Here is a 27,752-nt window from a genome sequence, read left to right as displayed (position 1 = left end):
TGTTGCAACTTGGATCACTGAAACATTTTTCCTTGTTTCTGGTGATGTAATACAATTTCCCAGACTTCAGACATCTTCCCATCTTTTTCATCTTTTTCATGATGATGAATCATATCTTACGTTCCTCACTGTTACCACTAATTCTTTCGTTACACTGGTAACTATTAGGAAAAAAAAAAATAAATAAACCCCATGCTTTTTAAACCATGCTTTAAACTCACTTAAGATACTCTCTGCTGCTTCATGCTGCATCCTGCCTATTTTAACTTTGAAGCAAGTAGACAGTATTGAAAATAAAATGATTCCTTTTTTTTTTTCAGATTGGTTAAGTTAACATTCTTTAATTTTGTAGGCAAATAGTTGTTCATTACATAAATAGTGTGATATATTCATTGGGGGGGCTGAGTATCTCCTTTTATTCTAAGAATAGGAATCAGCAGTCTTTTTTTTTATTTTCTTGTCTTTGTTGTTCGGCTTGGAAGGAGGAAGGTGTCTCTTCTCAAAGGCAAGTAAGGGGTGACATAGCAAAACATGCATGTGTTAAGGAGAAGCGAAGAAGTCTAGCTCCCTTCTTTTTAATTTGAAAGTACTTCAGGAATTCTGTAATCAAGCTGCCCTTGTGACCCAGAGGTCTTTCTCACTCCGTGAGACTGAGAGTCTTATCTGTGTGGTTTTTTTTCTTTTCTGCTTAAAATGCCTAGGAAGAAATTTGGGAGAATGTATTGCGTCTCTCCTGTAGTTAGAGATGGCAGAGGCAGGCGTGTCATTTAACGTCCCAGATTATCATGACATGCGGCATCATGATTGTTTACTTAGGTCAGTTAATCTGATCTAGTTTGTAATCATTGGCAGTTTTAAATATTGTGGTTTTAATGCAGAAGAGAAGAAAAAGAAGAAAAAAAAGAAATCCAAAATCAAGAAAGAGAGCAATGTACAGGCAGCTGTAGAGACAAAGGAAGCCAACACGAATGCTACAACAGAGCAAGTACCCAAGTCAAAAAGACATAGGACTTCATCGGAGTGTTCGGAAATGGAGGGAACTGAGACTCACAGGCCGCCCTCAAAGAGAGAGAAAAGGAAATGGGACAGAACGGAAAGCTCAGAGGTACCTTGGGAAAGCAGGCCGGGGAAGAGAAAAAGAACCAGCTCCGGAGATGGTGAGACATCAACTCCAAAAGTCAAGAAAACTGCTCAAAAGGACGAAGTTCATCCTGTAAAGGAAGAAACAACAGAAGCTCCGAAAGATTCCAATGGTAAAGTTTGGTGCATCTCTTTTTACCACTTTCATGATTTATATGCATGAATGAAATCAAATGGCAGATGTAGCTCTTAGAGCTGACAAATGGGAGCCTTAGTGATGAGGGACAAGCCTAGATAAGGAGAAAAGCTTGAGTTAAAGCAACCGCGTTCTTTGCGATTGAAATCGTATTTGTAGTGGCCTAAGTTAAGTAAATAGGAATCTTGATATGCTAGAGGGTAACAAGTGAGGAAAGGGGGTTGCAAAGAACATGGCTGGAATCATCTGTGTAATACGAATGCGTTAGTGAACTGACTTTTGGCGGCTCATAGATTTATTAGGTGGATTAAAGATTATTTACTGAGTAAAACTTTCAAATGCTGGTGAAAGATTGAGACACTGAATTTCTGTCTTTGAAAGACTGAAAACTTAACTGGTAAAAGGTTTTTCTGCTTGGGTCAGTAGGTGAAAAACGGTTGACATGGTGGAGGCACAACAAGGTCAGTTTAGGAATATGTGGTGTTCCCTGCAGTTAAATTTAAACCTGGTAATGAGTCATTGCAAGGAGATAAGCTGCATGGAGACTAGGAAAGAATTTTCAACACTGAAGCAGGTAAATCTCATCACAAGTAAAAATAGTTCACAAAGAAGTTAATATCTATAGAACTTCACTGAAGTAAAGTATGGATTAAACAGTCAGCCTAGGCAAATGGCGACAGTATAAGAATCTAGATAAGTAAGGTTAAAATACAAAAGAAAAAGCTGATGATTGCAGTTTCTTACATGAGATAAGGAAAGCATTGAAATCCCATTTGGGTTGACAAGAATCCACGATGAGAGGCTAAACTCAGGTAATTGAGAAAGTGGACTAGAAATAGGTAGTAGGCTCTGGTTTTTGTGAAGGGGTTTTTGTTCAGATTTGGATCAAAGACCCAGTGTTTGGTAACAGAGAAATAATTACACTGTTATATAATAGCTGCATCTTTAAATATCTGTCTATGTTAGAACTAAACATTTTTCTTTTGGACTTTTTCAATGCAGACATTTCTGTAGAAGATGACAAAGACAAAAAAGACACATCCCTTTCAAAATCTAAAAGGAAACATAAGAAAAAACACAAAGAAAGGCACAAAATGGGTGAAGAAGTCATTCCACTCAGAGTACTCTCCAAGTAGGTTATGGAACTAATCTATGCGACTAGCTTACGGTACCTGGTGAATGGGGAGGTATTTATTGTTTAGTTGCTTCATCGCCTTTTTGTAGCACGAGAGCGTTCTATTTTCCGTGGTTTCACTGAGCTGATTTGAATGTTTTCCTCAGCGCTACTGGGTACTGATGCGGAGCAATTCCTTTGCCTGTGTGGTGGTGGGCTGGCACTGCCTTAAACTTATTCTCATAATTTGAACACCCCTACTGCTCCTGAACTATTCACTACCTCCAGTCCAGGATAAGGCGCAGACTGGGTGGGCTCAGCTGCCTTGTTTGTTCAAATTATGAAATAAATTCAAAAATTTTACATACACTTTTGCTTTTAATCTCAGTCTGCACGGGGGTCTCTTTGGCAGTACAAGTTTGCATTTAGTTTCTTTTAAGTACAAAAGGCAGCAGTGATGGCTTTCGGCTAGCCAACTTCTTGCCTTTCTCCAAACCTCAGGCATTGTTAGTCTTGTTGCTGTGTGGTACCTTGTTAAGTGTTTCAAGTGTTTTCCTGGAGTATGCAGTTGTTCTGGAAACTTTTTTTTCAAAGTCACAAGTTATGCATGCTTTATTGAAGTTTTATTGTAAACAAGCTCATATACAAGTGATTTCACAAAATATTTCAAAGGTTGGAAACATTAATTCAGACTATTTAAATCTTCGTATGTCTGACAGTCCATCACCATTGCTAAAGTGCAATTCCAATTTTTATACAACAGAGTTGCATATTAGCAACAGTATTAGCCTGTAGCTGAAAAGGTTCAAATACCAGAGTGTAAGTCTGACTTGAGTTCTGCCTAGGAAAGTTCTGCCTGTAACAGTAACTGCAAATCACCGATTTACACCGGGTGCCTCGGTAGTTTCCAGAAGTATCACAAAAGTATTCATGCCTTTAACTGTTGGGCTCTAGGAGTCACCACAACTAAAACATGGAAGCACTTACTTTTTAAGCATCCAGCAAGTACCTCCATGTTAAAGTAGAGGGGGTCCTTGCCATCTTGTGCTGTACCGTGATGCAAAACTGTGCTTTATGTTTATATGTTTAACACAGAGCCTGCAAATACATGTTTCGATATATTTTCTAGGAAGAAGGAAGTGTTTTCTGGTGAGAAAAAAGGATTCACCATCACTAAAACATGGAAGCACTTACTATTTAGGGACAAAGCAAGCACATCCACATTTAAGTTGTGGGGTTCCTTAAGTGGAGACTAAATTGTAACTGACCCCCCCCCCAAAAAAAAAAAACAAAAAGAAAAACAAAAAACCCAACCAAACAAAAAGGCACGGTATATACAGAGTTCTGATAATGCAATAATAAAAACCATAGACATATATTTCTGTAAGTAGGCTGTTTTGAGCTGTAGCCAATTTCTAGAAACGTGCTCAAGAACGTTAGGATCCACCGCCACTGAAACATGGAAGCACTTACTTTTTTAGGCAGCAGGTACCTCCATGTTAAAGCGAAGGGAGTCCTTTAAAATTCAAAAATTGCTTCAAGTTTTTTTTTGAATATACAGACCACTGAAAAATTTGTCTTTTTCGGTAACACTTGTGCTTTCAGTGCCTGTTAGAGAAGCACACCTTCATCTGCTTACAGCCAAAATTCTTCATTTTTCTTTCCCCGGAAAAAAAACCTTACGACTGAAGTGTAGACAAAAGAAAAATCCTGGATGGTATTTCAGTATTGCGATCAGGATTCACCTCTACTAAAACATGGAAGCACTTACTTTTTTTAAATTACAGAAAGCACCTCCATGTTAAAGTAAAAGGGGTCCACAAAAAACGGTAGTTAAACGACGCTTGTCCTCTTCCACTGAGATTCTGACACTACTGCAGCAAATACAGAGAAAGAGTTTTAAATTTTGGTTAACTGTAGCGAAGGAGGTAAAAAAACAAGTTTTAAAAGAGCATAAGCATTGCAAATACTTGCCTGACTCATTCCCCATGGTCTTCTCTTCCTTCCAGTCAAGTTAACAAGCACCTCCTTGAGCTTGTATTTATACCATACCTTGCTATGGAATGGTGTTGCCTTTTTATCTCAAAGAATCATTACGTAGGTCTTTTGTTATTTTAATGTCTTTGCTCTGTTGAGAATGTATGATCCTGGGTGAGTCTGGATGCTTTTTTGAAGTATACAGTTGTCAATGTTAACAGCTAAAACCATTACCACAAGATATCCTCCTCTTTAAAAATCCTCTATCAGCTTGTTTGATAGCACAGATTAGGGTAACAATGAGTCGTTCTCACAGTGGCACTATAGGCATTGTGTTGCTGTGGAGCAAAGCTCTAGCTGTTTGCAGAAACATCTCCATGTTAAATGTATGTAAATATATAAATTGCTTCCATGTGGTGGTATTTTTTAACCAAAATGCATTTGAATAGTAAGGAATGTTCTTATCTCAGTAGGTTTTTGGTGAGTTTAACCAGTTGTTGATTTTCCATCAATGATTTTTCTAGAAAATAAACGACAGAGTCTTAATATAGTAACACAGGAGCGGGTTCACTGAACTGATTCCCTGAATTCAGAGTTCACTGTCTCTGCATTAACTCTGAATTTGGTGCCTGTGCTCTGTCTAGGTCCAGTAGAAAACATTTTACCACCAAGCTGTTCTGTATGTTTTTCTGAACCTGTAAAACAAATTTGGGAGTCACTCTATTGAAATGGTAGGTTGATCTTGTTCGAACTTGCCCGGAATATTAAAAGCTAAAGCAAAATCATAAAAATGCCGATCTTGACAAGGCTTAGTTTAACCTAAGTGCAGGGAGATCTCTAATGGTAAGGAGGGTCTGCCGTGCTTACCAAGGTCAGCTTAAGCTATTTGTAAACCGTTTTGTCTTAAGTTATCATCGAGTTTCTAAACATCATTTTCTTGTCTGCAACTGACATCCTATTGCTGTGTTGCTGCCTATAGGACCGAATGGATGGATTTGAAGCAAGAATATTTGGCCCTTCAGAAAGCCAGTATGGCTTCCTTAAAGAAAACCATGTCTCAAATCAAACCTGAGCCTGTGGGAGAGATGGAAACGGAATCTTGTGCGCAGAAAAAGCCTCAACCTGAAAATGACAAATGTAAACCTGTTTGCCATGTTCTTTGTGTTATTTTCTTCATGATGCTAGTGCGCAAGCATAAGCGATTTAAGACACTGGTCCTCCAGAAACACTGCAAAATGGTTTTGTTTTCGATAATGCTGGTGCTTTCTCTGAATGCCAAATATTATTAAAAGCAAACCTCCCTCATGTAGGTAGATTTTGGACTAAGGAATTTTATAAGTAGAGACTAAACGAGTAATTTCAGCGTATTCCAGTAGCACTTCTTACACTTAAGGATATTTTAGGTAATTGTAATTATAAAAGCCTCAGAGAGGTAAATCAAGAATCAGCTTTTTTGATGATGTAACTTGGGCCTGATTTGCTTAGGCTTAACTCTAACTGCAGCGACTTACAAAACAATTTCTCTAAGCAAGGCATTCAAAAAATGGCTGGCAGTTGGGTTTTTATCAGCTTTATGGTTAAAAGCAGCTTTGTAGTTATGCCCTCTTAGTTAAATTTCTACAGTTTTCATAGACAGAATTGCTCCTTTTTGCTCTGGTTCCTCTGTACTTCACTACCTTCAATACTGACATTTCAGTGCCTGCCTGCTTATTTTTAACCACTCTAGAACGGAGGGTTCAACTATGAACTGTAATCAATAGAATATAAATGACTCTTATAAGGAGACCCTGTAGGCTGTAAAAACTTTGCTAAGACTCTTTTCTTGGAGCTCTTTTCTTTTTTTTTTTTTTTAAACTCACAATGACTTTAACAGTCCTGATCTTAGATTAAAAAAAAAGACTGAATCTGCAGTTGCAGTATTTGATGCCCGTAGTTTCATTTCTTTCGTCCATCACGTCGCTTATGTGCTTTCATAGCATCTTTAGTTGGTCAAACTAATAAATGTAAAACTTTTTTTCTTCCCCCCCCCCCCTGCCCTTTTCAAATTGATCAGCCACCAGTGAAGATTCCGCCCCTCCTGCCAAGGCCAACACAATGGGGCCCCAGTTCGTGAGTGGAGTAATTGTGAAGATCATTAGCACGGAGCCCCTGCCGGGCAGGAAGCAGATCAAGGTAATGCCTTTGTAACCTCAGGGTAGCTGTTAGCCTTTCCTCTTACCGAGCCCCCCAAATGTTTGAATATGGAATACCATTTAAACGAGTCTGATTTATTTTTTTTTATTTGTTTGGCCAGTCCTATGTACAGATTCTTCTCTAGTGCCTGTGAATGGCGGACTTCACAACGGCAAAGTAGGCTAAAGAGGATGTTTCGAAGCAAAAATTAGCCTTTAGAGTGCTTCAAGCCGTGTCAAGTTTATAGTGAAAAGAATGACAAAAATAAATAATGCTCTAGAGGATGCGTAGTTCTTTCCAGTTTAAAAAGAGAAGTTGAAGGCCAGGCGGGTGCAGTGTTCGGTGTGTGTTTGTCGTCGTGCCGGTCATTCTGGCACAATTCAGATCAAGAAATCTGTACTCGTGTATTAGGGGTTTTACCATTAACAGGAATTTGAGGGCAAGAAAATGCTCTCTGCATGAGAAAACAATTGCCTTTTTTGCAGTAAGAAATTCACAATTACAAAAACTCCAGTTCAGCGAGAGTGACAGCAGTAGAACTTCTCCAGTAATTCGTTCACCCATTTCTGTCTTTTTTTTCTTTTCCTATGGCAAGTGCTCTTTTTTCTCAATTTAAAAAAAGTGTTTAGAATAACTTAAATTTTATTTCACGTCATGATATGAAGGTTACACATGTTAAAAGGAAATAATCTACTTAAGGAAAATAGCAGTTTTAAGCTGCATCCTTTTGAAATGGAAATATTAGGTTTTCCAAAGGAAATAACAGGCTTTTTCCAGGTACTGAATTTTCTATGAATGTGACACAGGACATTTTCTTTCACAAATTGCACTTTTGGATGAATAACAACTGGAAAGAATTTGGACAACTTGAACTCAGGTTGGAATAAACATTCAGACCGCTTAGGGCAATGGTTCAAAATGCGAGTTGTGAGATGACTTATCAAATCACCCGTTTTTATACCCGACTACTCCATTTGAAGTCACTGGCTGCTTGCAAGTGTGAAGTTTAGCGTGCGCATAAATCTAAGGGAGAGGAGAGACGTCTCTCTCACTGAAAACAAACTGAGGATAGGGTTTCAGTTTAATCAGTCTTATCTGCCTGGGTGTATTTGTAGGCAGTTGTCTGAGCGCTGGAGCCACCGAGAGAATGTAGTAGTTGTCAGTGTAAGGTCTGAGGGCCCCTTTGACTGCAGCATGCACCTTACTGTGTTAAGTGTGTGTCACAGCTTAACATCTTGTGGTCAGGAGGGAAGCTTACTGTTCCTGCTGTAGCTGAAAACAAACTTGGTTTTCCAGGTATTTGCAGTTATTCTTTTGGTGTAGTTTTTACGGAAGCGTTTCAGGGAAAACTAATGCTTTACGAAAGTAAAGGGGGACAAAACAAGATTGGGGTGGCCTTTGCCATTATCAAGCATCTCTTTGGTTCCCATAATAAGTAGATAGGGAAAATATTTCACAAAATGTTAGCAGACAAATAAGGCAAGGTTTTTTGGGAGACACATACAGAATATAGCAGTAGTTGGAAGGAGCAATCATCCTTAGGGTGCACCAGCTCTTTTTCGGGTCAGCAGTGGAAGCTGCCAAGTGTACTCAACACTTATTGGATTTTTCTGGCCTTACTAGTTGCTTTTATGGAAGGTGTAACTCTGACAAAACCTCGCTTTGCCTGCGTTCCTGGACTGTCATAGCTACAGCAGACACCGCCACAAAGCAACGCACCTAGGGGCTTTTTCCTTCTTCAGCTTCCAGAGTCGATCTGTATTTCTGGTTGTGTGGCAGGCTTAACTACTTCCACATGCTGGAAAGGTCTTTGCGGAGTAGTTTTGATATTATTTTGATGTTTTAATTTTTTACCTCGCTACCTCCAGATTTTTCTATAAAGGTGCTTCTCGGAGATCATAACTGATCATAACATAGCTGGCAAACGCCAACTCCAGTAAACTGCTTGGGTCAGTGTAGTTTTTCCATGTAAGCATGACTTGAGGATACCAGAATTAAGAGTGGAAAGTAGCTTTGGTTGGCTGTCAAACGATCTGAACAGTATTGGCACTTAAGTTTTGGTTTCAGGCTGTCCTTGGTAGTGGAGGGTTAAAAGCAGTGTGTAATTCTTGAATAGAAGCATCTTACTGGAGCTGCCTGCTGTGAACAAAATTGACTAGGAATGTGTGGTGGTAGTTCATTTCCCTAACAGCAGGTATTACAAGTGAAGTACTTCATCTGAAAGAGCATGTGTGGCTCTTCTTCCTTCAGCTGTTAGTGAAAATTTCAGACAGAGGTCACTTTGTAAAGATAGGAAGGGTTGGTTTGCTACTACTCATTTCTCAAATAATCTGCTGTGAATGAGCTTGCTTTTATATATTTCATGCATAGAACGAAGTTAGATATTTTTCTGTTGGGCTGACATTGTGTACTATAACATTGATATATAATTTTTCTTTTTTTAAAAAAGTCCATGCAGATACAGTATTGAAATGAATGGATAATTACTGGTGCTCCATTAGTAAAATTACACTTATGCAGAAAAATAGCATCTTCAGGAATTACTCCTTTAATTGTTCTTGGAGGGCGGGATGGGAGATAAATAGATGTTGTAGGCTCATAAATCAGAATTCAGTTATAACCTTCTTAGGAAAATATATTAATTCAAAACTATTTGACAAGAGATTCATTGATCAAATAAAAAAGTTCCGTTATTGCCTTCTACTCCCTGACCTTTTTGAAAATGTCAGAGACCTACAAATTGAATAGTCAAAAAGTCACTCTTTATATTCTTTTCTTTTAAAGTCTGGTCTGTGTTCTCTCACATGCCTTGATAGGATGCCTTGGCAGTGCTGGCTGACGTTGCTTACGTTGACATGCTGGAGGGAGACACAGAATGTCATGTCCGTTTTAAAACTCCTGAGGATGCGCAGATTGTCATGAAATCATACAAAGAGATACAAATCAAAAACAACTGGAAATTCGAAGTCCTCACTGGTAAGACTACTTTTTTTAATGGTAGTACAGGAGAAGACTTGAGTACTGTGAAAAGGATTGAATCGCAAGGTAGCTTTATGGATATCTTTAGATATCTTGGTCAGAGAAAAGACTGCATTTTTTTTTTTCCTGTGAGTCTTCTCATTTTGCTGTCACAGAGAAATTGGTAAAACAGTAAGGGTTTTTATGCCACTGTCAGAGCACAATAACAGTTTTGCTTGCCTGTATCAACTTAATTCTCTTCTTTTGAGTTTGATTTACGTCACTTTTACTGGCAATGGACTACAGAACTTAATTCACATTTCAGCTTTGTGGATATAACATTCTGATGATGCAAAAGAATTTTAAATGAAGATTTTCTTGTAAATACTGAACTTATCTGTGAAATAACAGGACAAGGATCTAACAGCATGGATACGCTTCCAGTGGTTTTAGCACTTGCCTTCTAATTAATCTTTCCTTTTTTCAGGAAGTTGAATAACTTACGCCAGAGTAATGTCTTTTTTTAATTGTATTTACACTAAAATTTTTACTGGCTTACTTTGGGACTTCATCCTAACGTGTGTTATTTTTTTCGGAAAATACTCTGCTGTTCTAAATTCGTATCTTGTATCAGATTGGACTAGTCTTCCAAGTGTAGAGAAGCCTCTTTATGGAAGTGAGGGGTAGAAGTGGGGAGGGGGGAAGTCTGTCAAACTTTGCTACTGTATTCGTAAAGCTTTTAAATTCTAGACATGCACTAAAAATCCTAAATGCGCAAAAAAAACAGGTAAAACAATCCAGATGAGATTCTCTCGTTTGTGCGTTTAAATATTTTTACCACGCTCCTGCACAGATCCTCACGTAGGGTCCAGTTCCACGCATGCTGGGATGTAAACCCCCATAAATGTCAATTAAGGATTGCAGAAGGAAGAGCTATAATGGAAGCATTAACCTTCCTGATAAATATTAAAGTTAATTAAAGTTTGAGACTCTCTGAATGCTGCTAATGTCATTTGGAGATAGATTTGTCTCCAGAGTGTTCTATGATCCAGAGATCCAGAAACAACTTGAAATGCAGATTTTTACAGCTGTGTGCTCTGTGCGTATTTGCCTCTGGTTTTGCATCCTTATATAAAAGAGCGTAGCAGTAGATTAGGAGCAAGTACTGCATTGTAGGAGCGTTCCATTCACAGTCTTAAGATTTCTTTTTTTTTTTTTTTTAAACTGGTTCATTGAAATGAGAATGGAAAGGCTTCTGAAGAATGCACAAGTGACTCACAGTAAGGATATCAGATTTTCTTGGTGGCATAAGGTGAGAGAGAATAAGAATAAGGAAGGAATCTTTAATGCTCCCTACTGCAGGGACTAAAGCTTTCCCAGTAATATTTTACTTCTTAGGACTTGATTTTGAGTAAATGTCTTCAGCTTTTCATCTGACAAAATAGCAAACGTCGATGGTAGTGTTTAGATGTTATTGTGATTGAATGTATAAATAATGCTGTTAAAATGTATGCAAAATTGGTTCTCAGAATTATTAATTCCATAACTTTTGCGGAAATGTTTTCCCAAGATCACTTGGAAACTTCCCTGTAACCGAAGATTTCCCATGAGACGGTACAGCGTTACATCACAAAATTCCCATCGTGACAGCCACAGCACAAACCAGAGCAAACAGTAGCAGGCTGCTTCTTACCGCAAAACAGCTGCAAAAAAGCTGCAAATTATTTCCTCTCATATCGCCCCCCCATGCTCAAATATTCCTAACTGCCCGTGAAGTCCCCAGAGTTTGCTTCTAACAGTGGTTTTGATGAAACAAAATTATCTCAGTCATTCTTACAGTAATTTTTTTTTTTTTCCTGTTTGATAGTTGTTTAGAATCGGTCAGAGGTTGAGTACGTCAGTAAATCAAAGGGCCTCCGAGCGCTATGGTGGAACTTGAGCTAAAACTGAGCTCCTTCTGCTAAGTACATGTAGAGAGTGGTGTTTGCATATTTCCTCGGTTCTTCTTGTTAAGTTGGTAAAACTCCTTGCTCAGGAAAACTTAATGAGATACCTTGGGACTCCAGTCCTAAAGTTAATAAAACGCATAGGACCTTGATTCAGGTTCTGTCCAGCTCCTACAGAGCAGAGACCTCGGTGTCAGCTTTAAGCTGCTTTGGACAGAGTTTTTTCTTTTCTTTGTTCACCTCGGTGTGTGGTGTGTGTTGGCCAGGTGTTGCAATACTGTATGACTTGAAGACTGATGGGGAAATAGTTGTTAGGTTTCCCTAACAGGTATTTTTACATGTGTTTACCTTAGTTAGAAAATAGATTTTCTCATCACAGCTGAAAACACGGCATCCATTTGTATTGAATACTTTTATTCATGCACTATCATGTTAATTTGTTTTTCAAGGTGATCATGAACAACGTTACTGGCAGAAGATTTTAGTGGACAGACAAGCTAAACTTAACCAGCCTCGAGAAAAGAAGCGGGGTACTGAGAAGGTAATTTGCAAGTAAATTTTTTTCCTGTACAGCCATAGTTGAAGATATGACTCTGTTTCTGTGTGGGTCTACATTTTTTGATACTTTAATGTTTGGCTCTGTAATTAATCCAGTTAAATCACTTTCTGCTGACTTCGCAGCAGGGTTTTACAGCCACAAAATAGACAATGTGTGGCTGTCCCGGTCCTGTTGCCAAATGCAAGGTTTGTCTTTATGGAGTCAATTGGGGAAAGTTAAGTCCATGAGTAAAGGCACGAAGTCAATTTCTAAGCTGGTTTTCCTTTAGAACCCTGTCTGGATGAGCTCATTAAAAAGTTAAGTCGTCTTGATTTGCTCTAGTGTGATGAAGTCTCGTGCTTTAGTCTTAATTCTCAGGTATGGTCAAGAAAATGGTTTTCTTCAGAATTTATGTCTTTTTCTCACAATTTATGCAATTTTTTTAGTGTACAGTGCTGTGCTATGCTGAGCGCTGGTGTGTTCCTAGTGTGGTCAAGAGTCTATGTACCAACGTGTCTGCGTTCCGATCCAGACAAATCTAAGTACCGCTGCGAGCATCCATAGCTGAGCAGCTCCCAGACCAAAACTGCCCCACATCTAGTCACCTTCCCTTCCAGCCTTGACCTTGGTGTGCCTGGCTGGCCACGGTGTCGGGGGAGTGGTGCAATGAACTTGCAGGCTGCGGTCCCCACTCCTGCCCCAGAAGATCCTTCCAGGCATGAAGCGTTTTTGATTAAGCCAGTCAGATCCCTCACCTGACAAGAGAGGAGCCGAAGAGTATTTCACAGACATTTTATTGCTAGGTTTACTTCACACACATTGCAGATAAGGCTTCTGAGTTGGCGTTAACCTGAATCTTTACGCTGTCGCTTGCAAAACTTCAAAATCATCTGACCTTAATTATTTTCTGGTGACTTCGGAGACTTTTTGTTTCCTAGACGCTCCAGTGATGCACACAATATCAAAAATTTCCCCGTCGTTCCGTATGTAACTGAAAAGAAATATTACATTGACCTAAAGGAACAGCAGTGGTACAGGTCAAGAGAGTGTCTTGTACAAAGCGTATTTTGCATGTATTATCTTGTTTGTCTAAATGTTCTTTCAGAGATCCCGTAGACAAATGAATCTAGTTTTTCTAAACAAAGGCGTGCGTAAAGGATTTCCCAAAATGACTGCGTTAATTTTCTTAAAAGCATAAAAATGGCATTGGCTCTAGCCATTCTTTAATATAAGCAGTAATGGAATGTGAAAGTTGTACAGCTTTAGAGCCTGAGTTATAAGTGAGCGCTGCCAGTTTTTTCTAATATTTTTAAATGTACTTTTACTTTTTTTAAACAAAAAGTGCCACCTTTGGCTTTAATTTGGACTGTAGGTGCCCTGCTCTCAAGCTTCTGTCCTTCGTCTTTTGAAGATTGGTATTTGTTGACCAAACTGGTGTAAATTGGCCAGTAATGTACCTCATCCAGGCTTGCAAATATAAACTGTCTCGGTTCTGCCTAACAATAGCAGCAGCAAGGGTGCAAACTCCTGCTCTTCCCCCTTACCCATCACCTTGCAACACTGGGAGGTGTTAACTTCAAAGCTTAGTGAATGCTATTTAAATGCTAACACTGTGAAGCAAAACATCAAGAAAAGAATGCCTGGCTGTAGTCAATAACTCTTAACCCTTTCCTTAGTTTTTGACAGTCTGAATTCCAGAAATACAGACCGATAATAAGAAAAACAGTGTTTCTTTCTCTGGTCATCGATATTAATGTCAAGCTTTTATTTGAAAATTCTACCAAACTGCTCACAAGTTGACTCCTTTTGAAGGTCACAATAAAAGGAAGGAAAAAAGTAGTAGAATGATTCATGATTAAACACGTACAGCTGGATATGCCATTGGCGTATCTTTCTTGTGAACATCTATTCTGCTCAAGGTTTTAAAATCCCTTACAAGATCTCCCTTTGAAGATGAGCATTTGCCTATTAGCTGTTTTATACTTACAAGAAAGACAGCATCTTATACTTTCTTTCAATTAGTGTTTAAATGTAGGCTTAAAAGTTAAATTCATATAAGCTACCTAGCTGCAGTGATGTCCATGTGAGTATTTATACTAATAATGAACATCCGTATTGTTGCATGGACTGCATCCCATTACAGCAGCGCACAGAACAGAGCACAGAGATGCTTTTGAGCCTAACTTTAGGCAGGTTGAGATTCCCCTTTTCCATGTGTTTTAAAAAGTATAGGCTCCCTTGGCGTTCCTGCAGTGGGTCCTGTGGCACGCCAGGGTAAGGGTTAATGACCCCTTCAGCAGAGGCTTTTTGGGGTAATGCCTCCCCCCCAGAATAAAAAGCGGTAGAGAGTTTACTTTCTCTGGCATAGTTCTTATAATAAACTGTCCAAAAAAGGCTGGGTATGCCAAGGTTCGCCAGAGCTTGTGACTGATGCCCAGCCATCCTTGGGAGTTCAAAAGGTGTGCGGTGTCAGGCTTTTCCCCCAGGGCTGGTCGGTCATTGTCACCTCTGTGCTTCCCTCCGCTGCCCCTTCCAAATCCATGCTCTTTTTAGCCTGTTGTTCAACTGCATGCTAAAAGAACCTTAGTGATTTAGCGATATAGATGAAAAACCTCCTTGCCAGAACTGTTTCTTTAGGGCCGTGCCAGCTTATGCAGACCTAAAGCAATTGATCAGTCTGTGGCCTTAAACTCGACTGATGGAAGTCTTCTGGTCACAGAGCAAAGGCGTGAGTGCCTGCAAGCTTTCCCCTTGGGTGCTTGCCTTCTGGGAGGAGGTGCTGCTGAACCTTGCTTACACCTTCTACACCCGCTCGCATAGAAGGAAAGGGGGGAGTTCAAGAGGGTGGGAGTGGTGGTAGAAGTGAAAGGCCTTCGGGGAGGAAGTGAGAATGGGGTATTTGCGAAGGGCGGAATAATTTGCAGAATGTATGGGAAAGGAGGATAGTGGGAATGCCTGGGCACAGCCCACCCTTTTCTCTTCTGATGGTGCCTGGGGCTCGGGGGCTGTGTCCTTGCCAGACTGACCAGTTCCCTGTCTGTGCGGGTCCCACTCCAGAGCACAAATAAGCCCCTTTCCCTGGTTCTCTGAAGCTGGTAACTGTGGAAGGGCTGGGTGCCTCTTTGGAGACATGAATAGTGGTGCTGATGCTGGATTGATTAGCTGAAAGTGGGAATCCTTGAGGCCTCTTGCAAATTCTCCAGCTCTGAGGTGCTGGTATAGAAGCACTCACCGATACGAACTGGGCAGTTCACATCTTAAAGCTTCCCTTCCAGTGTTTGTGATTCTCCATCCCACATGTTGCATGAATGAGCCACTGTACTCCTCAGCTCTTTTTAGAGCTTAACTCTTTTAATCCATTTTTCAGATACCAGAGAGGAAAAGTAACTCTTCCTTACAACTTTAGACCAGTTTTATCTCTGGGGAACGGTTGAGAAAGTCGTCTGCCAGAACTTTACGGTCTGATGCTGTTGAGAACATGTTAAGGATTGCAAGCAAGTTAAATACTGGGAGGACCAGTAAAATTGTGGTAGTGTCATTGTACTGCAGCACAGCGAACAATCCATCCGTGCAGCATCAGTGCAGAGTGTAATTCCTGGCTGCCGTAATCAGTGCGGCAGCGTACCTTGCACTTACATGCTGTCCGCAAGACGCAATGCCTGCAGGACATAGCTGCGACCAGAGTCATGTGGATAAATAGTAAATAATTAGATTTCGGTGTGAAGCTTTTCTAATCTAGCGGGCTCTTTACTGGACTGCCTGGTGAGCAAGTGCCCCTTTACCTCAGCACCAGCTAATGTGTTTTAGGAGTCTCCATCAGATAAGTTAATGTGGATTTATGCTGGTGCATTACAGAGGTGCCTAGATTCACAGGAGTTTCCTGCTCTCTCGCTTTTTATTCAGCTTAGGCAGCCTGTCATGTGCCTTGCATTTTGGTTATGCTTTTTTATTTTATCTTATTCATGTAACAGTTATCTCCTGAGCTCTTGCTTACGGTTGAAGAATCTTGATGGGGCATCACAGTAACAAAGCGCGTACCTTCGCTGTTGGGTATCGGGATGACCTTGTTGTGGAACTGTGGCTAAATCTCTGCAAATGTTCTAGAATGGATTCTTTAAAAACAAGTGTGCTTTTAGCGTTGTTCTCAGTGTTTTGTTTTCTGCCTGAAGACACAGTACACAGAGGTTGAAAATTAGCAGGGTAGTTATGTTCCACGGGAGCAGTTCTCATACCTCCGTACTGGGAGCAGGTAGCCAGGTACCCTGGGAATTCAGGCAGTCTCCCTAAAATGCAACTGAAAACAAACAAATCCCTGGTCAGACAGGGTTTGAGTTCGGGATTCCTAGCATCGGTGTTCCTCCAGACCGCACCGTTATTTCTTGAGATTAATTCTCAGCAGGGTTGTGACATGTATTGTGCTGTTTTCCCAGCCTGAAGGATGGTCCCCAATCTGGATTTCAGCGGCTTGGTTTCTCTGCTATTGAGTGTACAAAATGACGCAGTGTTCCTAAGGCTTTTTTTTGTGGTCTGACCTTGTTTTTCTTACATCAGTTAACAGCATGAATCCAATAAAAGGGTAGAGTTTTTTTAACTTACTGTATGAGACTGTGTTTTGGGAGTTTTGAAATTGTAATTTTGTTCTCTTCAACCATGTTAGGAGGAAGAAGGGATGGAATGAAAGATGCTGCACTGTCCAGAGGTTGAAAAGATGCCTTACTAGTTTTGATGGTTCTGAGGCAATACTGAAATAAATTATATCAGGGCTGCTTTAATGTTTTGGTCAGATGTACAGGTTAGCTCAGCTGCTCCAACTTTAGCTTTTTCTTACAAAGTTTGGAAAATCAGTGAACAGTACATTCACGACTGAGATAAAATCATAACGCTATCATTTTCCTCTAATCTTTTCTACAATATTTTTCCTGTTTGCAGTTGATTGCTAAAGCTGAAAGAATGAGACTTGAAAAGACTCAACAAACAAGTAAACATATTCGCTTCACTGAAGATAACTAACCAAGACTGACGGTGATCTTGAAAGTGAACTAGGTATTTAAAAAAACAACCATCGAAAACAAACCCCACAACCACCACTGCTTACGGCAACTAAACCGTTTTTAAGAAGGCATCAAAACCTGGTCCGTTTGAGTCATAATTCTGCAGACTGCACGTGTGAAGATTGTTCTGAATCCCATTTTTAAATAGGCTGAATGTTTACTGCTTCTGAGCCTTTAGGTAAAGCTTTCTGGAAAAAAATGTATTAAGAGATCTTGCTTTAGTTCACTTCGGGTTTTGTTTGTTTTTTTTTTTTTTTTTGTATGTTGAAGTTTTATACACTAGGTTCTGAAATAAAATGCTTGAGAAATTTTCAGTTGTGCATCTCTAATTCTTCAGTCTGCGTTATGACACTATAAAAAATAAAACTGGTTCATGCTAAATAAACCCCTCTAGGCCTGTGTTCAGTCCATCAGACTGTTCAAAAATACAGTGGAATGACTGTGTCATCTTCCGTGTGTTCTAAAGCGGCTAGGACTGTTAGAAAAGCTGTCGTTGAGAACTCTGGAAGAAAATTTGCTCGCATGAAGTGCACACTAAACTGAATTCAGACTTTTTTTTTTTTTAGAAGAATCTTCGGGGGAAGAAATAAGAAAACCTTTGTTTGTTACATCTGATAACTCTAGCTGCAGAATTAATTCTCACTTACAGATAAGTGTTAAAGTTGTGTAGTTGACAAGTTAAGATGGTGATCTTAATGCGCTTTAAAGTATTTCATTGTAGGCTGGCAATGTTGCAAAAAAACCCCAAAAACCTACACATAAAATTGGAATGATATAAAAGGTTGAACTTCTGTATGACTAAGTCTACTTTTAAGGCTCTCCCCGTTAATGTGAAGATAAATTCACAGGTTTGTTTGCGAGGTTGTTTTAGTGAATTTTATTGCAGGGCAAATAAGACGCTAACACGTTGGTTTATAAAAGTGTGAAACCTCCTTATAAATAGAAGGATGAGCAAGTTATTTTGAAGCTAGAAGTACATACCTAAAATACCATCAGAGCCTCTGGAAGGAAACTGTGTCAATGACACTCTAGGTGGTTTTGCAGCTATAGATTTTGCTGGTAAGATAGGTTAACGGTTTTAAATTCTATGTTATCAAATTACTGGAGCAGTCTAGGTATTTTAATGATACGTATTATAATCAAGCTTGGTGACACTGGTGTATTTTTGCTATCTGAGAAAAGAATCTGCCTTATTTCCACTGAAACCTCTGAAGCGGTGTGGATGTAATACCCACGGTGGCTTTGGAGCCAGGGAGAACAGGAGGCAAAGGAGGAGAAAAAAAAAAAAAAAAAGGAAAAAATGCTTTTCAAGAGATTATACCAAAGCGTACTAACTGTAGTCAAACTATCCGAGATACGAGTAGTGTAGAGAAGCAGCGCAGTAAGAGCAGAGGAATGTTTACGGAGCACCGTTTATGTGCTGCTACTTGTGATGCAGCCTAACGCCGCAGCAGTGGGAACTATTTATTTGTACGGTCCCCAGGCTCAGGTACCACGAGTGTCCGTCCTTCGCTCCCCCAAGGGGGGGATTGATGCTCATCAATCAGATGGCATCAGCAGACGGCATCCCGCTCCTCGGGCGGGGAGCCGGTGATGGGAGAGGATTGCCCCAGCCTCAGTGGAGAGGGTACAGCAGCGATCAAACTAAAGATAGCAGAAGTACAGAGGGGGGAAAAGCGCAAGATAAGAGACAAACTTTTGGGGGTGGAGGGGAAGAGCTTGCTAATGCTTCTTGGAAATTGCGTAAGGGCAATTCCTCCCAGGGGACTGGGGCGGGGGGGAGGCTAGGAACTAACCTGTACGCCAGGCGCTGTGTGTGGACTTCAGCAGTATTCAGATGTTTAGTCCAATTGCAGGATTTTTTTTTAATTGTTATTTAATGTTCCACTCCTCTGTTACACTAGGTGGGTAAGATTTTTGATGATGCAGTAGAGAGGACGGAGATACCGAGCTATGAAAAGAACTGATCAATGAATGTCTTCGAGGCATCCTGCCTGACAGAGAGGATTTTTTTTTTTTCCCCATTTCTGTGATGTGAAAGGGAAAAAACCCAACAGCCGACTCGAGGTAAAATGTTTTGGATTTTTCTGCCGAGATTCATTTTAAGTCAAAAATAAAACCACGTTAATAATAATTCAGATCGTAAACGGTTCAGCCTTTTTATGTTTTGTGGAGATGCAGCAGAATTGCAAAAGCGTAAGTTTTGGAGTCTTGCTCTTTTATTAATAACTCCTGACTTGAACACATAGCAAGAGAAGTCACCCTTCTGTTCCTTCCCATATTCATGTAGGTTAGGTATTTACAATTAAACATCAGTTTTCTTTTCCTCCTTTTTCAAACTAGTGCAGAAATCTGCTTCAGCAGGGGAGGGTGCTGTTCAGTTCTTTCTAAAGAAGTGGGTAATAGAATTTTTGCCACTTACTTCAGAAGTCACGTAGGGAGAGTATGGTCTATGTGCTTTCACAAAAGCCGTTTGGATTCTAAGTATGCCAGAATGATTTATATTTTTTTTTTTGCCTTTAAGCACACATGACAGTTAATGTCTGCTGCTGTTCTCCCTCCCCATTGACATATGCTAAGAGGACGAGTCCGTCTGTTGAGTTTTACCATCCCAAGAGTCGCATCCCCAAAGGTACTTCATGTTTGGCCTTTAGCGGAGTTTGGCACATTTATCTCCAGTGGTTCGGGTTGTTGCTTACAATTAAATGTTCTCGTCTATGGTTTCTCACTAGGTTCATCCACTCCTAGGATCTTCCAACAGTGACCTTTTTCCCTTTTTTTAATTTTTTTTTTCCCTCAAAAGAAATTCCGCATTTTATTTAAAAATTCAGGATGGTAGTGTAAAATTATAGGAATTCATAACCCTGGACTGCTCATTTGTTTTTGCTGATTTTTCTGTCGCCCTTGACTGTTGAGTGTTTTGAAAGAACATGATTACACATAAATCTGCCTGGAGCAAAAAACAGCATTGATTCTGCTCTTCATCACCCAGCAGAGGGCCGAATCTGAAATTATTTTTAGCGCTCTTATTTTTACTTCTCTCCCACTAGTTGCAAGCTCTGCATGGCAGCAGCAGGACTGTAACTCCAACCTACGCGAGGCCCTTGGTGCCAGCAGAACGTTTGTCATTTGGGTCTTCAATTAAAAAGAGAGCTCTGTGTTTTTTAGAAAAATAACAGTAACGTTTGATGATTGTAGATCTTGTCATCCGTGATCTCGTCCTCCCGAAGGCTTCTTCGATTTCTCCTCTGATGCGGCATTTCCAAGTTTAGAGATTGGCCTCGTGAGTACCGTTGCCTTGTAGCGAGGGCTGTTGCGGTTACGTTGGTGGTGCCGACTTGCTGCCGGGGACCCGGGCTCTGTTGCATTGGCCTTTATACAGACGAAGAGCTCCAGAGCGAGGAGGAGGAGGATGGGAATGGAGGTGTGCAGTGGTTGGTGTGATGGCAACGAAGAGTCGTTTTTAATGAGCAAGTGGAGGACCTGAATGCTGCTGAAAGAGAGCAGCAGGGCCTCCTCGCTCTCAGCCGCAGAGCCGCTGCGCATCTTGAAGGGACACTCACACCACCCGCATCTTCAGATGGGTGTCCTCCCGTTGTGTGACTGCCGCCCACCAGCCGCCTTTGTGCAGTAAAAGTGCTGGAAGGGAGAAGGTGGTTTTCATAAAACACCCGTGCTCAAAAGCCGCAGCCTGATGCTCCGCAATTATTGGGCCTGCGGGTTTTCGGTAGCCGGCGGGCCGCCGTCAATGCGGTACCCTGCTCACGGCATGATGCTTGTACCCTGTTGCCCTTCCTACCTGCCCCTGCGGCGTAGAAAAGCTCCCCTACCTTTGATTTTGCACCTTGTGTTAATTTGTAAGTCTCTTGTTCGACTGTCCTCAATCTCACCGACACCTGGAGCAAGCAAAAAGTCGGGGGGGGGGAGGGGGGGGGGAACAAACAAACAATTCTATAGGGAATTGGCAGTGAATTACAGCTCCCAGAGGAGGCTCCAGTTACCGTGAGATGCCAAAGTGCTCGTCTGGGGCGTGGGTGGCTGCAGCGAAAGAACTTCCCAAACCTTCATCTGCCTGCTCTGTTGACATGCCGTATTCCCAAAGACTACGTCCTTCTCGTCGTGAACTCTAATTCTTTCGCTTTTTTACCATCTGACCCAGTCTGATTGAACATTGCCTGTTCTACCTGGTTTATCTTGCACAGCTGGTGCTGGTGTTCTGTATGGGTTTCTTTGGTTTGGGTTTTGTTTTTTCTCTCCTAAGAGGTACTGTGTATCCTAGTTTAAATCAGACTTTAAGGCAGTCCTTGAAAGCTAGCAGGTAAGTAAATTATCTTTTTTTCTAGAGAGGCTCTAAATCAAATTAGAAAATTACCCTCTGATAGATGACAAAGGCACTTGCCTGGTCCCCTAGAACACAGGTCAGCATCGTAATTGCTTGCTTACGGTACCATAGTGTCTAATGATCTCAGACGGGATTAAATCATGGGAATAATGCTGCATAATGCTGTAAAAAATAATTAGATGAGGTATGCTTGGGTGACTTTGAAATGTGCCTGAGTGGGGAAGTAATATGGTTATCTTACCTACCGGTGATTAGGTTTCTGTGGGTGGTGTTAAGGAAGTTGCTCTCGACCAAAAGTAAAACATTCCTCCTAGCATTAAATGCGCTTTCCTCGTGTCAGCTGTGGCTCTGTAACGGAGGAACGTGGCTTGCTTACCCGGGACGGTGGGGGTGTCCGCTAGTTAGATTCGTACCCATGGTATTAAGGCATTATATTCCAAATGCGTTTCCTTCTCTGGCAGCAGGTTAGAAGTTTGGTCCTGCAAGTATTGAAGAGCATTTATTTTAAATGCAAGCGCACAGCTGTCATGTTTTGGTTTTTTACCTTTACTTTTTAAATAGGCCAGTAGGTGTTTTGTCAGTGTGTTAGAGAAATGGCTGGGAGAACATACTTGATTAATTTTACAAAGGAAAAAAAAAAACAATTCTGGCTGCTTCTCGTCGTGTTGTGAAGATGGGATTATCAGCCTGTCTCTTGCGGCAACGCTGGCCGAGGGTTTGTCCCGTCTCTCACGGGGGCCGCTCGTGCCTGCCCCTGCTGTCCCGCAGTCCCTGCGAGCCTGCTGTAAAGTCCACGATTCCAAGGATCTGGACAAATCTGGTGGGAAATTTTAAGCTGACTTCATTGCTGAGGAAGAGGTGATGTGTAAGACCACCCAAAGCGCCCGGCTGAAGCACCCACGCTGAGCGTACGTTGTCAGGCATTAACCAGAAGTGCCGCAAACGAGCACTTGCTGCGTAGCGCAGGACTTGGGCTTTGCAAAAGTCACCGTGTCTGAAATTGATGGTCAGATCCTGATTGAACACATAATTAAACCAAGCATCCAGATCTTCTAATTGCGTCTTCATCCTCAAAGGGTCATGGAGCCATAGGTGACGGAGAACTGCAAAGCTGGGGGCTCTTGGACTTGCCATCAAAGCGAGCGGTCGCTGTTGGAGTGGTAGGCGAACCCTTTAAGCCTGCCAGTGCCGGGAGGCCAGGCGATTCTCCGGGGAGCTTGGCAACCCACAGCTTTTTGTGAGTTTACAAGCAGAGCCGGGCCAGCTCTCCTATTCACGCCTCCGTTTGCTGGCACCGGTGCTGACGGCATGCTTAGCATGCGTAGCTGTTACCCGAGTCGCGCCAATCGCTGCACAACCAGGAGAAAACGAAGGCAGGAGAATATGGGAGAGCTTTGCTTGCCGTTGCCAAGGTGACTCGTTTCAGGCTAGATAAACCCTCGCTCATCACCGCTGAGGTTTTATTGCCTGACGGCATTTTGAGTGGAACCAAACAAACAGCTGAGGGTGAAAAGAAGTGGGAGAAAGGTAAAAGGGAAGGGACAAACCAGCCCTGGCACTTGAAAGCAAACAGCGGCCGTGTGGGCAAGAGGGCTGCCTGCGTTTCGGCAGCGGGGTTTCTGTTCCCAACCTGTGCGCAGCCCTCGGCGGTAACGCCGTCTCCAAATCTCTAATTACAGCGTTCAATCCTAACGATTTGTGCAAAAGAAAGGACCTGGAATAAAGCGAGGAGCGTGATGAGTCTGAGGGGAAAAGCCTTCCAGTGTGGTGTGGTTTTACTTAAGGTCATTTCACCTACCCCATTTCTCTCTCACCTTTTCCAGGGCTGAGGCAGGGGTTGCAGCTCCATCAAATGTAGCGGTTTTTATTCTACTCTTTTCCTAGACTTTTAGGTACGGCGATTCCCAGTGAGGGGCCGCTACCCACTAGCTGATGTCTCGCCGAGCCTCTTGCTGTTCGCCGGCCTTCCCAGGCCGTGGGCAGGGGTGGCAGCCCCGGGGGGTGGCCGTGGGGCTGGGGGGCTCCTGCCCGCCCGGGGACCCCACGGAGGCTCTGGCCAGCAGAGGGCAAAGCCGCCGCACGCTGTCCTGCGCTGCGGGCACCACGCAAGGCTTAGGGCAGCTTTGCATCCCCTGTGTTTTGCTATTTACACAATGGCTGATCACATAGATTAAGCCGTATACGTGATTTTTTTGGGGGAAAAAAGTCCTCTATGTACGGAGGTACCCTGCGAGGTGGCCAGGTGCTGGGGCACAGGGTGCCCAGGCACCAGCCGCGAACCCTGGCTCTCACCTGCTGCCTCTGATGGACCAGGCGGATGCTTTTCTACTACATTCAGGAGAGTTTTTCATCAAAATACTTCTCTGAGGGTAGCTAAAACTACTTGCATCTGGGCTGAATACCCACCCTGCCTCAGATAGCAGAGCTATCCACGGAGAAATTTGGGTAGTTTGGCACTGAATTACTCTTCACAGTCAATAACAGAGCAGATAAATGCAGAAGTTTCATCAGCACAGACATCTCGGCTAGCTGGTGGGGGGAGCATGCATCGTGCTATGTGGGATGCAGGTTACAGGCGTTCGTCCTTGTTGCCAAAAGCGAAAGAGCATAATTAATATAAAAGTAGGAAGCTCCCCGACTCCTCGTCTCTGTGGAGGGAGCGTGTGCCGGTTCTCCCACTCTCTGGGTATTGTATGGAGCGGACGTGGTTGAATACCTTTTTGCCTTTGTGCTTTATGCAATTTTCTCCTTTGGTTTGGTTGTTTTTTCCCCCCACCGTGGCTGGTGTTTCTGTTTGCTTTCCTTTCCCTTACCTGCTACAGGCTGAAATGCGGTTTTGTTATGAAAAGCGGGTTTTGGTTACCTAGCGTTTTGTTTTGTGTAGCATTCGTTTGGTGAGTATTTTGGGAATACGGTCCCTCCCTCCGATCTTGCCCATCGTATCTGGTGCCTCCGTAGGGAATTTCTGGCAAGGTTTAGCCAAGAAGACCTCTTCCGCGTGCACAAATGCAAAGTGTAGTCAGACTAATAAAACCTCGGTTCAGAAACAGCCTGTGCTGTCTAGTCTGAACGTCACACTTGCCAAAAAGAGCCTTATTCTAAAACCAAAAGCCCTGAATTTCCTCCTTTATGGCAAGCAATATATATCAGTTGTTCTTGTATAAAAATAAATTCAATTTTATTGCAAGGTAACTTACAAGGTGGGAATTCTCTCACCGATTATAAGCTCAAGTCTGTCTTCACAGTGGGTTTTACCTGGCGTAGCCTCAAGAAAATGTGGCATTTTTTTCAGCGCAGACAAGTTCTGCGCTGCAAACCGACGTGATTCCATCAGCACGACCTGCGGGCCCATCCTTTCGCCTCTTCTCCCTGTCGGTGCGGAGTGTTAGCGGGAGCCCGTGTTGGAGTACAGCCCCGAAAGCCAAGTTAGGTCCCTGTTAATGAAAAGGCAGGAGCCGGTTCCGTCTGCCTTCTTCCGTGTTACGTTTTTCTTTGTTAGTCCCCAGGTTGTAGCTGTAGACTTTCTTGCTTCTAGTGTCTTACACTATGGCAGACACAGAAACATCCATCCATTAATTTGGCTGAAGTTTCAGGCATGATTAATCTCTTTCATACAATGCTGCTTTGATACCATAAGTCACTTTTTCTCTTTTTACTGTGACATTTCACACTCTCACAACTGAAAGCTGAATTTTGAAACCACTGAAATTGCTTGACTTGCACTGAAACATCCACTGTAAAGCTGATTATTTATGCCACCACAATTCATCCTCAAATAATTTTCCTCTGAGGTGTTTTCTGGTCTGTGTTGGATTCACCTCTCGTGTCAGATGTGAAAAGGTAGATTAAACTCTGAGCCTAGAGCGACGGAGAGAGTATCAAAGCACCGCATCTCCTGGATTTTCCACTTGACGGCAGTTTATTTTGCTCCTAGAAGAGCCAGGTGATTGAGACTCTCTTGAAAACTTTAAGCAGGAGGGAAATAATTTCCCTTTTCCTATGGGTTCACATAATCTTTTTTTTTTTTTTCCTGTACTTTTTATGCCTGTTCCTTCTCTTTGTCACTGGTTTCGTGGATGCCAGGACTAAAGGCGAACCCCTTTCCCTCTAACGCCCTCAGCGCCTCCTTACCACAAGCGTGTCTGAAACCCTACTGCTCTCTGCCAGGTCCGTTGCCACGCTCTTACGCTGATGGAAAAAAACCAGAATAATACAATTTGAATCGGGGGCAAAATATTTAAAGTTATTTGGGTGTCGAAACATGCAGCTGTGCAGTCTAATTGGGTTTAGACTAGATCTCTATATATAAATTTATAGCCATATATATCTCTCTCTCTGGGCAGCTATATATAGATACAGCTGCAGCAGCAGAATGGGTCACGCGCGGCTTCCAGCAGGGAGAGGAACACAGAGTCGTTTTGCAGCTTTTAAGTCTGAGTTTGGCACCATCCCCTGTTTCAGATGCCCCGATTACGACTCCCGTGCTGTATTTTATATCCCGTTTGTTGTCAAAGCATTTTACCACGGCTGGGGACACGTCGCTTGCGGCTGGGTTGGACTCTTTCCTTTAGGGAAACCTGACAGCGTGGCCCGCTCTTTTTAAGTCGTACTTTTTTCCTTTCTTGGTCAGGTACTCCACGTTTATATTGTCCTAAATTGCGTATACTCGCCTCTTCGATGTCCGAAAGCAACCATTTTAAGGAACGTTCAAATACGCTAAAGCAACTGGTAGCTGGCAGGCATTGAGCGGTGCGTGCAGAAGAGCGAGTCCTTCCTTAGGGAGCTTCCTGAGGAGTTCGTATCGGGAAGGAACGGCTGGAGCTTTCCCAACAGGGAGGTATGGCAGCGTGGGCTAACGCTGAGTGCGGTCACCCCCTGTGGGGAGACGATGACTTGGCTTTTGGGTGTGAGGGGGCAGTTTTTGTGGGGAAAGGGAGGTATTCCTGCTTGCAGACTGGTGGTAGGCGAGGCTGAGAGAAGGGTAGTGTTTTCTACAACGTTAGACTGGCATCCCACGCTGGAAAAAGACAGCTTACCCACCCGGGAAAATGTTATTTCTCTCGACTAGCCCGATGTGAAGGCTGCTGGATGGCAGGCGATGCGTCCTGCTGTGTGGGCAGACGTTAACCAAACCGTCTCGTGCCGGTTGTTCTGCTATCTGCTGTCACCTCCTTTCCAAATCGCGATGGCTGTCTCATCCGCTGCTTTGCTTCTTTGGAGAAAGGCATGAAACGGGCTTGGAAAGAGGCACGCTGCTGTCACGCTGCCTGTGGCCGAACGGAGTTGGAGTCAAACAAGCCGTGTCAAAAATTCAACTGAGGAGCAGAGTTTACAGTGAAAAGTCTGAGTACCTGGCTCGAAACATTTTCTAAATGTAGCGGCTTTTGCTGCCTCAGTGCAAGAGGTAGGAAAGCAAACGCTGGTGCTTCTCTTGCGTGCAGGTGGAGTAGCACATGCGGGTTGAAGCTGGCAGTGGCAGGAGCAGGACGAGGGGATCGGAGCTGGCTGCGGACGGAAGGCTGGAAGCGGGTCCGGGGACACCACCAGGAGGTCCCAACCCAGGTTCGAAGGGTTAATTTTAAAAACTTTTTTTTTTTTGTTCCCTTGTGTCTCAGCACTGTCTGGTTTTAGCCATGACGGGAATTAGCAGTGAATTGTCAAATGTGTTGCTATGGCCAAATACAAACAGATCTTTCCAAAGTAATATGGCTGTTAAATAACGATATGTGAGATAACAGCAATCTAAGAAGCACAAGTGACAAAAATCTAGCGAGACCAAATACTCGTTTCAGTCAAAATTTGAGTGTTTTGCTCTGATTTTAAATGCAGAGATTCAAAAAGCCTTTTCATGCAGCAGAGAGGTCTCTCTTGCTCTTTTGAAGCTTACCACAGAAACCCCATAGAGACGCAGAAAGTGCAGCTTCTTAAATATATCTTCCGCATAATATCAAAATCAAAACAAGGATCCTGACGTTAGGACAGGACAAGACGAAAGACTGAAGCTGCGTGTCCTTCAATACCAAAGTACAAAGCCCAGCATTACGTGACACTAATCTATGCGATACCATGGGCAGCTCGAGGCCCATCACGTCCAGCTGATGAGGTTCTGCCACCATCCCATCTGGTTTGTATTCATCTGTCACCGAGACTTAGAGCCACCGGAGAGGAAAAAGAAGTGGCGATGTCACGCAGTGGCTTTTTGACATCAAAACAAGCAGTGTGGGAATTGCTAGGGGTTGTTTCCTGGTACTTCTATCACAGCCATCAAAATGTAATGTGGGGGAAAACCCACGAGTTCTACAAATACCACATCATCTCCCACTTAGGAGTAAATGCAACTGTCATTCTTCAAAATTCCTAGACCGAAAGCTACAGTTA

At 42.4% G+C, this 27,752-nt stretch overlaps 1 protein-coding gene and 1 long non-coding RNA gene across 11 annotated transcripts in view; both read left to right on the top strand.

Moving 5' to 3' along the window:
- The window catches only part of LARP7 (La ribonucleoprotein 7, transcriptional regulator), a 29,293-nt gene extending 11,467 nt beyond the window's left edge, over nt 1-17,826 (top strand). For 8 of the 9 annotated variants that reach the window (XM_087735772.1, XM_087735778.1, XM_087735774.1 and 5 more), the window contains 7 exons: nt 879-1,253; nt 2,279-2,408; nt 5,347-5,504; nt 6,421-6,539; nt 9,356-9,515; nt 11,893-11,984; nt 16,911-17,342. In XM_087735772.1, coding sequence (XP_087591898.1) covers nt 879-1,253; nt 2,279-2,408; nt 5,347-5,504; nt 6,421-6,539; nt 9,356-9,515; nt 11,893-11,984; nt 16,911-16,991 — 1,115 coding nt within the window. In that variant the 3' untranslated portion in view covers nt 16,992-17,342. Of the gene's footprint in view, nt 1-878; nt 1,254-2,278; nt 2,409-5,346; nt 5,505-6,420; nt 6,540-9,355; nt 9,516-11,892; nt 11,985-16,910; nt 17,343-17,598 lie in introns of those variants that run through there. The other variant, XR_015699523.1, reaches the window with a different exon arrangement.
- Nucleotides 17,827-18,933: 1,107 nt separating this feature from the next.
- Nucleotides 18,934-27,009, top strand: LOC148051606 (uncharacterized). 2 transcript variants are annotated; one of them, XR_015699524.1, is made up of 4 exons: nt 18,934-19,099; nt 19,557-19,664; nt 26,005-26,211; nt 26,816-27,009. It is a non-coding gene; the product is annotated as an uncharacterized LOC148051606 (long non-coding RNA). The 2 variants fall into 2 exon arrangements; XR_015699525.1 differs by lacking the exons at nt 26,005-26,211; nt 26,816-27,009 and adding an exon at nt 20,231-20,937.
- Nucleotides 27,010-27,752: the final 743 nt, after the last annotated feature.

Source organism: Nipponia nippon, unplaced genomic scaffold, assembly GCF_047370975.1.
Source record: "Nipponia nippon isolate SJK-2023a ecotype South Korea unplaced genomic scaffold, ASM4737097v1 scaffold_6, whole genome shotgun sequence".
In the NCBI taxonomy this organism is placed as follows: Eukaryota; Metazoa; Chordata; class Aves; order Pelecaniformes; family Threskiornithidae; genus Nipponia; species Nipponia nippon.
Note: the sequence above shows the minus strand (reverse complement) of the source record. Positions and strands in the feature narration are given on the sequence as shown.